The sequence below is a fragment of the Bombyx mandarina genome, chromosome 04 (assembly GCF_030267445.1).
Source record: "Bombyx mandarina strain Sakado chromosome 04, ASM3026744v2".
In the NCBI taxonomy this organism is placed as follows: Eukaryota; Metazoa; Arthropoda; class Insecta; order Lepidoptera; family Bombycidae; genus Bombyx; species Bombyx mandarina.
The window spans coordinates 8,246,932-8,262,153 of record NC_143211.1 but is presented as its reverse complement, the minus strand read 5'-3'; the positions used below and the strand labels follow the sequence as shown (position 1 = coordinate 8,262,153).

General features: G+C 38.7%; 3 protein-coding genes and 1 long non-coding RNA gene across 4 annotated transcripts; 2 read left to right on the top strand and 2 right to left on the bottom strand.

Moving 5' to 3' along the window:
• Window positions 1-3,102: 3,102 nt before the first annotated feature.
• Window positions 3,103-4,680, top strand: LOC149503107 (uncharacterized). Its single transcript, XR_016323000.1, has 2 exons — window positions 3,103-3,360; window positions 4,268-4,680. It is a non-coding gene; the product is annotated as an uncharacterized LOC149503107 (long non-coding RNA).
• A 1,406-nt stretch (window positions 4,681-6,086) lies between these two features.
• Window positions 6,087-8,673, bottom strand: LOC149503106 (uncharacterized). Its single transcript, XM_089740287.1, has 2 exons — window positions 7,196-8,673; window positions 6,087-6,933 (listed from the first exon to the last, which is right to left on the bottom strand). The coding sequence occupies exon 1, from the start codon at window positions 8,259-8,261 to the stop codon at window positions 7,377-7,379; it is 885 nt and encodes a 294-aa protein (XP_089596413.1). The 5' UTR covers window positions 8,262-8,673; the 3' UTR covers window positions 6,087-6,933; window positions 7,196-7,376.
• Window positions 8,653-10,739, bottom strand: LOC149503105 (uncharacterized). Its single transcript, XM_089740412.1, has 2 exons — window positions 10,601-10,739; window positions 8,653-9,746 (listed from the first exon to the last, which is right to left on the bottom strand). The coding sequence occupies exons 1-2, from the start codon at window positions 10,737-10,739 to the stop codon at window positions 8,653-8,655; spliced, it is 1,233 nt and encodes a 410-aa protein (XP_089596538.1).
• Window positions 10,740-10,986: 247 nt separating this feature from the next.
• On the top strand, window positions 10,987-14,152 carry Wdr82 (WD repeat domain 82). Its single transcript, XM_028185074.2, has one exon. The coding sequence runs from the start codon at window positions 11,992-11,994 to the stop codon at window positions 12,937-12,939; it is 948 nt and encodes a 315-aa protein (XP_028040875.1). The 5' UTR covers window positions 10,987-11,991; the 3' UTR covers window positions 12,940-14,152.
• Window positions 14,153-15,222: the final 1,070 nt, after the last annotated feature.

Below are 15,222 nucleotides of genomic sequence, written 5' to 3'. Positions count from 1 at the left end.
TTATAAAGCATTTTATTTCTCTGTCTATTCGCTGGTAGACTAAGAGGCTATTTCAGCTACGTCCGGATGGCTAGTTGAGCTCACAGGCTCAACTTGAGATAATTTGCTAGCATTAGCCTTAGCAAGAGCAGTGTTTTGCTGAATCTGCTACCGCAATGGAATTACGACCCACTGAGAAGATCCGGCGTATCTGCCAGTTCGTTCGCTCGTGACAGTGCCCGGTGCTTGTGGGTCCGAAAAGCAACAAAAGTGAATCCGGGGAATCCAACAAGACGTGTTTCGGGCGACCGTGACGTGCGTTGCCCCGCGTATCGCGGTCTGTTAAGTAACTAGCGGCGGCCACGATAATAGGGTTTTCGTGTCACGCCGCTTTATCAAAATAGCGTTCTGATGCATCTTTAAGATACTTACGTATCGATAGGTACTAGATTTAGGTCGGCGTGAAAATTGCATTCCTCATATCACGGTGCTCCGTAAGCTATCCTGCAGAAACGGGATTGGATGACCTATAGAGAGCTAATGTGTGTACGGGCCGCGTGAGCGAACACTACACTTGCATAGATCATGACAGAATGTATGGAAGCTAGTAGTAGTAGAGTGTCACCTTGTTATGAAGGGACAATTCACTTCGCTTGCAGATCATGGGGTCGAGACGACCGAGTACCTGGCTGAGTCTTTGCTCGCCCACCTGTCCTGGCGAAGCTGGAAAGGCCTCCGGGCCACCAGCAATCTTTCAAACAAAAAAAAAAAAAACGACCGAGTAGGAACGCGCTTCGGTCGCGTACTGACTTAATGTGGGGTCCGAATGCCATCTCCCTGTCGAGAGTGACGCCTAATTCCGTAGCCTTCGAAGCTCACAGTATGGGCTAGCCAAAGATTTTTATGTCGGGAATGAAGTTACCGCACCTAATTTTGTGACGAGATACTAGCAGTAGTATTGGGATTTTGAAGCGTTTAATATTTGGAGCACTTCCAACTGCAGCTGGCAGTGCATTCCACACACAATCGACTAATTCTCTGTTTGAATAAAGTTTTTTTTTTTTTTTTTTTCCTTTATGGCAATAGTTTTAACTTTATGCCAGTTTCAAGTGAAAGGTAGGGAAACTACACGCGACAAAGTCATCAAAAGGAAACAAAAGGATAAGCTAGTTAAAAACAAGATATGGAAATAAATTAATAAAAATAAATTAAATATATTAAATCTTAATATTATTATTGATTATGAAAGAGGATAATACATTATAATACAATAAAGGATAAAGCAAAAGGCAGGAGATTTTAGTCGGAAACGGAACCTGTAGTAATTGTAAAGAATTCATAAAGGAGGTGCGGTCATATTGGGAACAAGAAAAGAAAATATGGTCGAGATCACCAATATCTTCTCCACACTCACAAATATTGCTATCAACAACACGAAGCCTTGCTAAATGATGAGGTGTACATACATGTCCTAAACGCATTCTGGAAATGATAGAAGTGACAATTTTAGAACTTTTAGCTTTAAAGAACCATGGTTTAGATGAAAGATAGGTTTTGGGAAGAGCAGTCAAATCATGACAATAATTAATGTATGGGACTATGTCTCCATCCTTTATAGCTTCTTTGGCAAGCTGATCGGCTTTCTCGTTCCCTTTAATCCCACAGTGACTTGGACTCCATGCAAAGATAATGGTGTGATTTCTTTGAGAACATATCAAAAGCTTATCACGTATTTCGCAAATAATAGGATAACAAGGTTTCATTTGGAATGGAAATTTTTCAATAGTTCGTAGTGCACTTTTTGAGTCTGAAAATATGATTGTTCTTTTAGATTTTAATAAAATAACTAGTTCTACAGCTTTTAAAAGAGCAAAACACTCTCCAGTAAAAACAGAGGATTCAGGAGGAAGTTTAATCTTTTGTATTATTTTATGTTGCCAATGAACTAGACCGACTCCAACACAATCATCAATAAAGATTTTAGAGGCATCTGTAAAAATATAATCCCATCCACTCCAATTTTGTTCCTCAACGCTACTCATGAAACGAATATTTGTCTCCAGAATATCTTGTTTACCGACACCTATATCATATCTTATATCCGGAGCTAGAATTAAAGAATTGAATTGTGTCATAAATATGGATAATGATGGAGATCGATGAATGTGGCTGTGTATTGTTAAAAATTTACGAAAGCTTTTTATTAGACATGGTAATGATTTGTGACGCCAATAACGGGATGTCTGAATAATATTGTTCAATTCATGCAGTTTTCCATGAAGAGTATGGTCAGAAAACTGCATAGATTTGAACAAGTATCGATCGCTTAGAAATTGCCTTCTTAATTTTAAAGGAGGATCGCAGCATTCTACTTGTAATGCATTGGTTGGGCAAGATTTCACAATTCTCAAAGCTTTTGACTGAATGACATCAAGTTTTTTACTCCCCAAGACACTTCCACCATCTAATAGAAATGTGCCATAATCTAGAACAGATCTTACAAGAGCGTTATACACAAGTTTCATAGAAAACGGATGAGCACCCCACCATACACCTGAGAGGCATTTCATGATATTAAGTAGCTGTGCACATTTCATATCAATATGTTCATAATGGGCAAGTCCAGACAATTTTGAATCTAATATAACTCCTAAAAATTTAAGTTTTGTTTGATATGGCAAAGATTGACCATTGAAGGTCACATTTATGACAGGAGTTGTACGTTTTTTAGAAAATACGACTATTGAACTTTTGGATACGGATAACTTTAAGTCATTTTTAACTAACCACATATTTAAACTATTAAGTGAATTAGACATGAAATTGCAAGCGATATCTATAGATTTATTTACGGAATAAAAAAGCAGATCATCTGCATATTGTAGCACATTTATGTGGGAATATAAAGATGATTCTAAATCATATGTATAAATGTTATATAAAAGTGGGCTAAGTACTGAACCTTGGGGAATGCCTTTAAAAACTGTACGCTTTAACTCAGTAGTATTACCGTCTTTCTGAACGATTAATGATATGTATCTGCAGGATAGTAAATTGATGATAAAATGTATTAATAATGTAGGAACCTGTAGCTTTAATAATTTGCGTTGTAAAATAGAAATGTTCACATTATCATAAGCGGCAGCGATGTCCAAAAAGGCAGCTACAATATCTTCATCGCGCGAAAAAGCTAAGCGAATATCTGTGGTTAATATAGCTAAATTGTCTATTGTAGATTTTGACTTCCGGAAACCGTATTGACTATTGGCTATGAAATTATTGTTTTCAATAAACCATTCCAAACGATTCTTCACAAGATGTTCAGCAACCTTAGTTAAAACAGAGGACAGCGCAATAGGCCTATATGAGGCAACATCATTGGTAGGTTTGTTAGGTTTTTTAATCGCTATAACTTCTTGAGACTTCCATGTTTCAGGAATATTACCTGTGACCATGACTGAATTTATTAAATTAAAAAAATACATTAAAGCACTATTACCAAGATGAGATAAAAACGAGTACATAATACCATCCTTTTTTTTTTTTTTTTTTTTTTTTTTTTTTCCGGGTAGAGGGCCGAACCTCCTACGAGGTCCCCGCGCAAAAGGGGCGCGCGGGGTATGTGAGACTCAGCGATCTGCATGGTGTTGTGAGCAGACCGCGGGCCCAAGGATTATATAATACCATAATACCATAATTACATAATACCATCCTGACCTGGAGATGAATCTTTAACATGTGAAAGCACACCTTTTAATTCATGTAGCGAAAAAGGAGAGTTTAAAGAGGAAGAGTCATCTGTCAAAGATGATTTTAAAGGAAAGTAGATCGATTCAGCAACTGATGGAGGAGCTAATCTGTCTAAAAAGGCATTTGTTAAAGAAGGGGGAAGTGAAGATGATGATAAAGATTCTTTGAAAGCAAACCGAAATCGTTTAATACTGCGCCAAACTTCTGTAGGGCACGTAGAAGGAGATAAAGAAGTACAAAATGTTTTCCAGCCTTCCTGCTTTTTATCTCTGAGGAATTTACGTGTAATACAAATAACTTCATTGAGAATATCTAAGTTTTCATTGGACATGTCCTCAGCAAAGACTCTCAGCTACCTTTCTTTTACTTACAGCATCCATACATTCTCTATCCCACCATGGAGGATATGGAATCTTATTGGATGGATTTCGTTTAACAGAAAAAATCTGATCGGCAGATTCTATTAAACATGTAGCCAAAGCTCTAGAAGAATTGGTCTCACCACCGCTAACTAATTCAGGCAAATCTTTTATTTTAGATTCGACAAGGTTCTTAAATGCAGACCAATCAGCACTATTTAATTTATATTTCACACGAGGTTCTCGTTTTTGATAAGGAGGGCGTCTAATAGGAGAGGATATGATAATCGGGAAATGATCACTGCCAAAAGTAGATGATGAGGTGTACCAAGAATGAGAAGAAGCAAGATCTGGGGTACAAATTGATAAGTCAACTGCACTAGGCTTCTCATTAGGCTTTGTGCGTCTGGTTGGTGAGCCAGTATTAAGTAAACACAAGTTTTGTAAATCTAATATTTCTACTAAATGTACACCATTGGTGTCAGTGGTGCCACAACCAAACATTTGGTGATGACAGTTAAAGTCACCTAATAGTAGGAATGGATCACTAAGTGAAGAGAGTAAATTATTAATGCTATTGAGAATAATAAAAGAGGAACGAGCGAGATAAATGGAAACTATAGAAATATTATAAATTTTGATGCCGACAATATTAATGGCATCATTAGAGATTAATGAATAAAACGATATTCTAGAAAAATTAATTGAGTTCCTGACGAGTAATGCTACACCACCATAGCCATCGTATCTATCATCACGTAAGCAGGTATATCCAGGGACCTTAAATAGGTATCCTGGCTTTAACCACGTCTCAGATAATGCGACAACAACAGGAGAATGTTTATTTAACAAATATATTAAATCATGTATGGGATCTGCTGCGTGAGTGGTGAGGTGAATATTTTTGTTGCGATGGGCTTAACTTACGAGACAAGAATGCCAGAGGTTGCCAATTTCCGTCCTTCAGCTGTTGTAATACTCCACCAATAGCAAAGTCAGACGCATCAGTCACTAAGCTTATCTTGGCATCACAGTCAGGATGAGCAAGTAACGCGACGAGGAAGACACAGCGGAACATACATTGGCGCGTTGCTCTGGATTCGACGAGCAACGCGCCGCCCTCGTCGCGGTCATAGGAGAGGACCTCTCGCTGCCGCGCGTCGTGGCTACGATGCTCGGCAGCGACGCGTCCTGGAAGGCGATGCTCGACTTCTGCGAGTCCACCATCTCGCAGAAGGAGGCGGCGGAGCGAGAGAGGGAGAGCTCTTCCCTTTCCGCACCAATCCGTCGCCGTCGAGCCGGGGGCCGGAGGCGGGAATACACCCGTACGTTCCGGCCCCTGTAGGTAGCGGCCTCCCCCCGGTGAAGGTCAAGGGGCGACCTGAGGGGGTGAGGTCGCGCGGCGCGCTACCAGCACTCTAGCGCGCTGCCGTGGAGTAAATGGAGCGACCGGTCGACGGTGTATCGCGTCCCGACCCGGCAGGCTGGTTCTGGTCCAGCGGGGTATTCCGGGACACCAGTGGCACCGTCTGGGCGGCCCGACGGGCTGCCGTACCGAGACGGCCGACGTTTCAGAGCCTTCGATTCGCCTCGAAGGCTCCGTCGGCTGGGCGTCCTTGGGGTGAGCCGCGCCGTCTGGTTGCAGTGTTGACCGCGGTAGCCCCCCTACCTCATCCGGGTTCTGACCTCGGAGGGGATCGGACGTCGGGTGTAAGAGTGCAGGGGAGTCGTTTAGTGGGTGGGTCCTAAAATCCTTGGGCCCGCGGTCTGCTCACAACACCATGCAGATCGTTGAGTCTCACATACCCCGCGCGCCCCTTTTGCGCGGGGACCTCGTAGGAGGTTCAGCGCCCGGCCCGGAAAAAAAAAGAAAAAAAAAAAAAAAAAAAGCAAGTAAAGCTGCGTTACAAAGGCTTTCCTTACAGTCTTCAAATGACTTTAGTGAGTCCCCCGTCACCTCAATTGGATGTGATGTTTTTATAGAACCTGACAGCAAGGAGCTTAAAGCAGCTTGAATATTTGCAGCTTTGGGGATAAATCTACGATAGAAGTTTATCATGCCCAAGAATCTTCTAAGCTGCTTAGCTGTTTTAGGGACAGGAAATTCTTTGATGGCTTGTACCTTGCTTTCCAGAGGTTTTGTTCCATTCGCGTCAATATGGTAGCCAAGAAATTCTACCTCCGATGCACCGAAGACACATTTTGCAGTGTTGATGAGCATTCCATATTCTTTCATTCTGATGAAAAGCTGATGTAGGTGCTCCAGGTGCTCAGATTCATTACTGGAAAATATGAGAAAATCATCGATATAGGGGAAGCAGAAATCTAAGCCACGTGTCATCTCATCGACAAACCTCTGAAAAGTTTGACTTGCGTTTCGCAGCCCAAACGTCATGTACGGAAATTCAAAGAGTCCAAACGGGGTTGTTATCGCTGTTTTTGGTATATCGTCTTCAAAAACCGGTATTTGATTAAAAGCTTTAACTAGGTCAATGGTAGAAAATACACGACAGCCAGATAGGCTATGCGCAAAGTCTTGGATATGGCGAATCGGATACTTATCTGGTATCGTGCGAGCGTTTAGCATACGGTAGTCGCCACATGGTCGCCAACCGTTCTCCTTTTTAGCAGCGAGGTGTAGTGGTGCGGACCAGGGACTCTCGGAGGGTCGCGTGGTGCCGTTAGCCAACATTGCTTCGAATTCTGATCTTGCAATCTTCAATTTTTCAGGTGCCAGTCTTCGAGGAGTACAGGCAACCGGGAGGCCTGGTGTGGTGCGGATGTGATGAACTGTGTTGTGTTTTGGTGTGTGGTATATGCCTGCCGGTCGTGTTAGCTCTGGAAACTTAGAAAACAAAATATGATATTTAGAATTGCCGGTTACGACCTTTACACTAGATGTTAAACTATCAGTTACAGCAGAAGCAGCTACGGTTGACAATTTGGTACTAGCATCAATTAAAAGCTTATTGCGTATGTCTACGATAAGGTTAAAATGAGACAGAAAATCTACGCCAATGATAGCTTTAGTTACATCAGCTACTGTAAAACGCCACACAAAATTTCTACGCAAGCCTAGGTTGAGATTAAGTTCAATGTACCCGTACGTGTTAATAGTAGAACCATTGGCCGCGCACAGCTCGTATTCCGTCTTTTCCCGTCGTTGACGAAGCGCAGAGCGAGGAAAGACGCAAACATCACTTCCGGTGTCGACCAGAAACTGAAGACGTGATCTTCTATCCGTCACGAAGAGGCGACCGGTGTTTAATGGGCAATCTTCAGTCGCCATTATCGACTGCCCCGAATGTTTTCCGATGGTGTGTAATCACAGGGCTGGATACATGTCTTCGCTTGTTGTCCAAATTTGAAGTGGTACCAACAAAGGGGGAACCGCTTATAGTTGGACTGGGATCTTCTCGTAGGGGTTCGCCTACGATCGTGGAGCTGCTGACGATTGCGAGAACGGGACCGAGTGTGCACTTCCATCGTTAGAGCGCTGACTTGTTTTGTTAGTTCAGTTATTTGTCGAGCCATGATTTCCAGTGCCGAGTCTTCTCTTGAAGATGTTGCTGCCACCTGAGGTACACTAGGTGCGATGTCATGGACTCTGTCAGCCAGATCTGCCAGTTCAATGAGAGACAGAGTCATCTGAGACGCGATGATAGTTTGCAGGTTGTCTGGTAGACGGCTTGTCCATATGGACCGCAGAAAATCGTCTGGTATTGTAGGATCAGCTAGTTGTCGTAGATGTCGTAAGAATTGTGAAAGCTTACGGTCACCTAACTCTTCTGATTGTAAAAGCTGTTTTACCTTTTTCTCTTTAGACACGGAGAGCCGCTTAATCAGTTCGCTTTTAAGGTACTCATATTTCTTTGTAGCCGGTGGTGAGGTGATGACGTCTTCCACTTCAACCGCGTACTGTCTGTCCAAGTTTGAAAGCACGTACTGAAATTTAGTTAAATCGTCAGTTATTCTTGCCATGTTAAATTGACCTTCTATTTGACAAAACCATATTAATGGTTTTTCCGGCCAGAAAGGCGGTATCCGTACACCAACCCGAAAAAGTTCCGCTGGATTACCGGATGGATCAACGGAAATAGGTACTTCATTTTTCGATATTTTTTTGTGTGGGGTAGTTTGCGAAAGAGTTGTGTCACTATCTTCACTGCTCATTTTGCTAGAATGTTCTTCTCGGGGTCACCAGTTATGGGGTCTGCTGCGTGAGTCTTGGTTCAGGCAATATGGGGTTTAGATCCGTTACCGGAATGATTATGTCCAATGTCACACACACAGCAATTTATTATATAAAAACGATTAGAAGGAGAAAAGCGACAAGCACAAGCACAGTTGAATAGTTCACAGCAAACAGTAAGAAAAAGTCCAGGCAAAGAAGGAGACATAAACTATACACACTAAACATTCAATATAAACTTAGTCAATCGAGACAGGCGTATGCGAGTAAATGTGACGTGAGCTTCGCGGTCAGAGGTCTGCGGACGACTGGCGCAGGAAGCTGCGACGGCGCACCTCGCGCCGTTCACACAAAGACTTGTGAACTACGCAATCATGTGTAAGTCACCACACATGTTTCTTTGGAACAATACTCCTGCAATTCCATTGAATTATTTTGCAATCCATTATTTTTATTAACATTAATTGATTTTATTTTTTCATTAATAGAGGCAACGTGGGACGGTTTTAGTAAGTTTGAGTTTATTAAAGTACATAATAAAGCTAGTATCATTTCTAAGACATCAGACTTTTCTTCCTCTTTACTTTTATCTACCAGAGCACAGCCATTTTTAGGCTCTGAAACCTGGAAATCTTTTAATAAATTTTTATGAGCAACACGATCATAACCATATTGATGCTTAGGAGGAGAGCGAGGTTTTAAAAATACTGTCTTTTTATATAATGAATTAGTAAAATTGTTATGAGATGCAGGCATCGGTGTGGGAACATATGCAGGTTTCGGTACTTCTGGAATTGTTGAACTTAGTGCATCTGCATATGAAGGCTTAACAGAAGGAAAACATTTACTAGCTTCTGCGTAAGACATGCAGCTCTGAGCCATTTTAAGTTTGATTTCTGTCTGTCTCACAAACTCTGGACATGACTTGTCTATCGCTGAATGAGACCCTTCAACTTTACACATTACACAGAATAGAGGATCTTCACCTGACCTGTCACATGAGACACCTGCATGTTGACCTCCACAGTTATAACATATTGGAGTCTTAGAACGACATTGTACTTTGGTATGACCATAACGACAGCATTTATAGCATTGTATTGTAGGAAATATATATATCTCTACTGGAAGAGCATTATAGCACATAAAAATCCGTTTTGGTAAAACTTGCCCATCAAACGTTATTACAACGGATTCAGAGGGTTTCCAAGAAACCGAGTCATTAATTTTCACCTTGCGATTCAAACGTCTTATTTTAAGTATTTTGCCGCAGCCTATAGGAACGGATACATTTCGTTGAACTTCCTCTACACTCCAATTTACAGGGACCCCACGAACTAGCCCCATCCTTGTTACGTTGAAAGTCGGAATGAAAGCTTTTAACTTTTTCGTTTCCAAAAGATTGCAGTTAAGAAAGTTATTGGCGTCTTTATAATCGGAAAAACCAACTACGCACCTATTTCTTCCTATACGTTTTACACTACCGGGAATAATATTTTCAAATTTGTTCTGCTTTAAAAAATTGCCAAAAGTTATAGGAGTCGTCTATTATCAAAGGTGGCAATCTGTGTATTTGGACAAAAAAAAATATTGATATGTCAATACAGATTGATTTGAATATAATCGTCTCCTTCAAAGAATACGGTTCAAAACCTGCATTAAATAAAGGTTAATAGTTAACCTGTTATTTATCTAAGATGTCGTTCCGAAGAGTTTTGTGACTGCCAATGGAATACAAAGTCAATAATTCGTTTTTCTGATTTACCAATCATTGTCCAGAAGTCAGATTGCCGGCTTTGATAATAGTCGACTGAATTAGGATGGAGAACGGTCCCGCCATCAGGTGAACTTTGTATACGTTGAACGTGTATCAAATAAGGGGAAACATCAGTAAGAACATATTCACTCCGGCCAATCCAACGGGAGTCTGTATTGGTTACTGTAGTTTTCGTGTTATTTGAATTTCCCGCGTTAGAGTCTTGAGAGATATTTGAATTTCCGCGTTAGAGTCTTGAGAGATATTTGAATTTTCCGTATAAGATGTTGATGGTTGAGAGGACGTTTTATGTGAATTATTATTATTTTGCGAGTGTGAAGATGACGTCGATTGAGATATAGGTTTAGAACTTTTAGAAGTAATCTTTTTTATTAAAATTGACTCATCTTCCATATTGCATAAACTTTCGCACTGACTCTCAAATATAAGTGTATAATCTATGGCACTGACAGTAATCACCGCTAGAACCACCTTTCTTATTTCTCCTTTTCGTACACTGCCGACAAAGGCGTAGATAACGTGTTCGTTTACGACTTCCTTCACCTGTCTGAGATGATAACGAACAATCCGTATCCATTTTATCAAATTCATCTTGTGAAACAACAGTTACATATGCTCCCACGGGGAGATTCAGGCCAACATAGCCATCATCCCCCCGATCGAGATCGGGGGGCTCGTTCATACAATATTTACAAAAATTACAAAAACTTACCAACTATACGATGACACTATACACAAATATGATACAAAGATTACATATATTACAAAAACTTACACTACCAGCTTATCCTCCGCGTTTTAACTATAAAATTAAATTAAATTTTCACCACCGTGAAAAATAAATCTACCATAAACGAAGTTTCCCGCGCTTCCCTCTGAATAAAGTTAATGATGACGTTATTTCAGTACAAGCAAAGGTCAAATATATTATATTAAAATTATGTAACGGTAAACAACATTATTTTTCATTAAAAATAGTCAATGTCCGTTGCAGAAGCATATTATGTTTTCGATGGAAGATTAAAAATTAAATTTGGATAGGAATTATACAAAATCTGTCAGGAATTTAGTGACAACCCGTGAAAAAGAGAATAAGAGGAGTTGTGTTGTTTTGCGGATGAATTTCATGAACAATCTTCTGACAAATAAAAAGGATACAGGTTTTCGTATGTAAGTGATCGCTATACAACATTGTGATATACATTGAAATGTCTACCGAACGTTTCATGCGTGGTCGAAAATACTCAAAGATTCATAAATTTCCATTTAGAATTATGTTCTCACTTGTTCTTGAACGTGCTGTGGAACATTAAATTGAACAAGAACAATTTTTTTTTCCCCAACCGTTAAAAGTATCTGAAAATCAGGATTCCTCCATTCTTGAATTATGATAATTTTTTTGGGCTAGTGGGCGTACTCCCACACGAAATCCCCGCGCCAAGGAGTTGCGAGGGTTATGGGACTGCTAGATGGGATGGGCACCTACTAAGCGAGTTCCTTGCACACTGGCACGAACGTCCGATACGCGTTCAAAACAGAACCCAAGAGAGGTAGAGAAAGAATTTACCGTCGTCTACTGCAACCAAATGCGTAGCTCACCCAAAGAGGCATTGAATTTGCAAATAATATAATCTACACAATTTCACTCTTGGCGTTTCAGCCAAAAAGTAATTTCATCATTTTTATTGTGAGGTATCAATCGAGTTCTTTGCAGACTTTGGTTTCTGGCTAGAAAAGTGTCTCTGGTGCGTGTCATTATGCGTCATAGATTATACCATAGAGCTAAATAAAATTATACTTATATTATGTAGGTACATATGTGCATACCGCCTAATATTACTATAAAGCTACACTTCAATTATTGTACGAGGCTGTCTTTGTAATTTATTAAGTGTGAAAATTAAAGAACAAAAACATCGGTTATATGCATAAAAATGATGAAACTCGTTGATCAAGTTGTCCGAAGCTTTAAAGTTGCCAAAGTATTCCGTGAAAATACAGACAAAATTAACAGTATAGATTTTTCTCCTAATGGGGAGACATTGATTTCATGTAGCGAAGATGATCAAATCGTTATATACGATTGTGAAAAAGGAACACAAATGATTACGGTCAACAGTAAAAAATACGGGGTCGATTTGATACATTTTACACATGCCAAAAACACTGCAATTCACAGTTCCACCAAAGTAGACGACACAATACGGTATTTATCCCTTCACGATAACAAGTACATTAGATATTTCCCAGGGCATACAAAAAAAGTTGTGACAATGTGTTTATCCCCGGTTGAAGACACATTTTTATCTGGATCATTAGACAAAACATTACGACTGTGGGATCTTCGGTCGCCTAATTGTCAGGGACTAATGCATTTATCTGGAAGACCTGTTGCAGCTTATGACCCTGAAGGTCTCATATTTGCAGCTGGCGTTAATTCCGAGAGCATCAAGCTGTATGATTTGAGGTCTTTTGACAAGGGCCCCTTTGTCACATTTAAATTAAACCAAGAAAAGGAATGTGATTGGACAGGTTTGAAATTTTCCCGTGATGGCAAAACTATGTTAATAAGTACCAATGGGTCAATAATTCGTTTGGTGGATGCATATCATGGAACTCCACTTCAAACCTTCACTGGACACTTAAACAACAAAGGGATACCTATAGAAGCATCTTTTAGTCCTGATTCCCAGTACATCTTCAGTGGTTCAACAGATGGTCGTGTTCATGTCTGGAATGCTGATACTGGTTACAAAGTATGTGTCTTGAATGGTGATCATCCAGCACCTATACAATGCGTACAGTTCAATCCTAAGTTCATGATGCTGGCATCAGCATGTACAAATATGGCATTCTGGTTACCCACAATTGATGATGTTTAATTCTTTATATAGAAAAAGTAGACCAATACTTTGAATAATTCCTCCAAGTACCTAATCAATTTTAATGTATATTGTAATGTATTACTTTTTTGACCATTTATAAACCTAAGTTATGTAGTAAGTGTCATAAACAAAAAAATACTATTTGTTTTATTAAAAATGAGGTTTAATATTATGCTCTTACTCTTAGATTAGTAAATAGTTGTTTATGTGGATGCATACAATAAAAGTCACTTAGACACTATGACCTTTTTGTATTGAACCCAATAAACTATAATATCTAAAAGTATAAAAAGACAATATGTATTAAAACAGGACACAGGTTGTGTTTGGTACACAATTAAAATAGGGTTGTCCATGGATATAGATAAAATATGTAGTAAATCTATGAAGTATAATAATATAGGAAATGAAGATAAAATCTAGATACTGAAGAAAATTTACTGTAAAATTGGTCTTTGGTATGTCCATAAAGTAGAACCATACTCATTCAGTCTTTTGGCCTGTGTTACATTATATTGAATTTGGTATGTGGCGGCTTATGATTATGCTCATGGGTTTGTTGAAATTCATGAGTATTGATAACCATTTACCACTACGCCTTTGATGAAAATCAGTTCAGAAAATAAAACATCAATAAGAGCCAAGGCAAGAGTTATACTAAACCCTAGGGCAGACCAACAAACTGGAGATGCAATTGGTCCAATTAAAAAAAAAGAGCAAGATCCCAACACACTTATTCTAATGTTGGAAGAAGGAAAAGGGAGATCAAGAAGAATCATAACTGAAGGAGTTGCGGTAGGTGAAAACAAAGGAAATTGTTAGAAAAGATCTCTATCAGGAGGCACTGAATTCATCTAATATATAAAACTACTTCAGAAGATATCTATTATTTAAAATAGTCAATAAAAGATATCACCTCATTTTTCTATTAGAAAACCCTCAAATAAGTAGTTTATTACTATAGTGGCTAAGTCAATTGATAAACAATTTTGTGACTTTATTATTCTGTGTTTTTAAAATATAATACATAATTGTGCAACAGAAACTAATGGATAGGAAATATATATTATTATGTCTATTCTGTGGCTATGATGAGTAAAATAAAATAATTAGTTTATAGTTTTCTTTTAATTCATATTTCTTCATTATCTTATTATTTAAGGTACACTAAGTTTTTTGCATAAACCATCAATAAAACAATCTATATATATTGAAAGCGTTCTCCATTGCATTATAAACCTTCACCAACCTATTTCAAAATATAATGTCCATGATTTCAGAGCATATTTTGCATATCATCCATTGCAGCTTCACCTCTTTTAGCTCCATATTTAATTTTTGCCAAAAAAACCCCACATAGTTTAAGTGCTTGACTATGATTGAAGTGGTTCAAATCTCCTCCTATTTAGAACCCAAGAATGGTGGTCTTATTCAAAGTTAACTTTCAATAATGAAAGGCAAATGCATTTTACTATATCACCAATATTAACTGAATTTTGTACTTCAGGTGAATCCTGTAGGCAGGACTATTGCTACTACTCCCTTCTCTCCATACTTGTTACTACATTGTTTTGCTGTTACCTTTTTGAATTTACCTAATTATATAAACCTTCTTTCTTCTGTAGCAGATTCAACTATTCATGTGCTAAATTGGTGGTGCATTCAGCATTTCACTGTGCTTTACATTTTTTTAAACAAACCAATTTAGATTTCGGGCGAGTTCGTGGATAATCCGGCGGCAACATTTTAACCTTTAGATGTTTTTTTCAAATGTCGTCAAATCTCGTCCCGAATGATATACAGGACATATAAATAAGACGATATCTTCCTAAAATCATTTCCAGAGACGAACAGTGCAATGTAGTGAGTAAACTTAAAATCTCAATAAATCGACTTCATTTTTTTTGCGTTAATTTCAAGATTTGTTGTTATGCAAGTACGGCAGAAGACGAATTTAAAGGGTACAAAAAACAATTATATCGATTAAAAGAAAAATAATGTTAATTGATCATCTCCGAACCAAAGTTAAATTGAAATAATGCATTTATTGCATGTAAATCTTATCGAAATCGTTTTTTTTAAGGGATTTTACGACCTGGTAACTAAGTCTTTTAGGACAATTCTTAATTCAATTTATATTCTTATTTTTATGAAAAATGATTGGTAATATGGAGTAAAATGAAATAAACAGAAGATGATTAATTTGAGAAATTAATCAACTGGGATGAAATTAAATGAAATGGGATGAGAAGATATGAAATGAGATGAGATTATTTGGGG

Bases quoted from the DNA above. Each gene is read 5' to 3' on its own strand.
- LOC149503106 (XM_089740287.1), bottom strand. From the start codon at position 8,261: ATGAGCAGTGAAGATAGTGACACAACTCTTTCGCAAACTACCCCACAC.
- LOC149503105 (XM_089740412.1), bottom strand. From the start codon at position 10,739: ATGAACGAGCCCCCCGATCTCGATCGGGGGGATGATGGCTATGTTGGC. The intron at 9,747-10,600 runs GTGAAGGAAGTC...TAAAACGTATAG, and splicing joins TTCGTTATCATCTCAGACAG to GAAGAAATAGGTGCGTAGTT.
- Wdr82 (XM_028185074.2), top strand. From the start codon at position 11,992: ATGATGAAACTCGTTGATCAAGTTGTCCGAAGCTTTAAAGTTGCCAAA.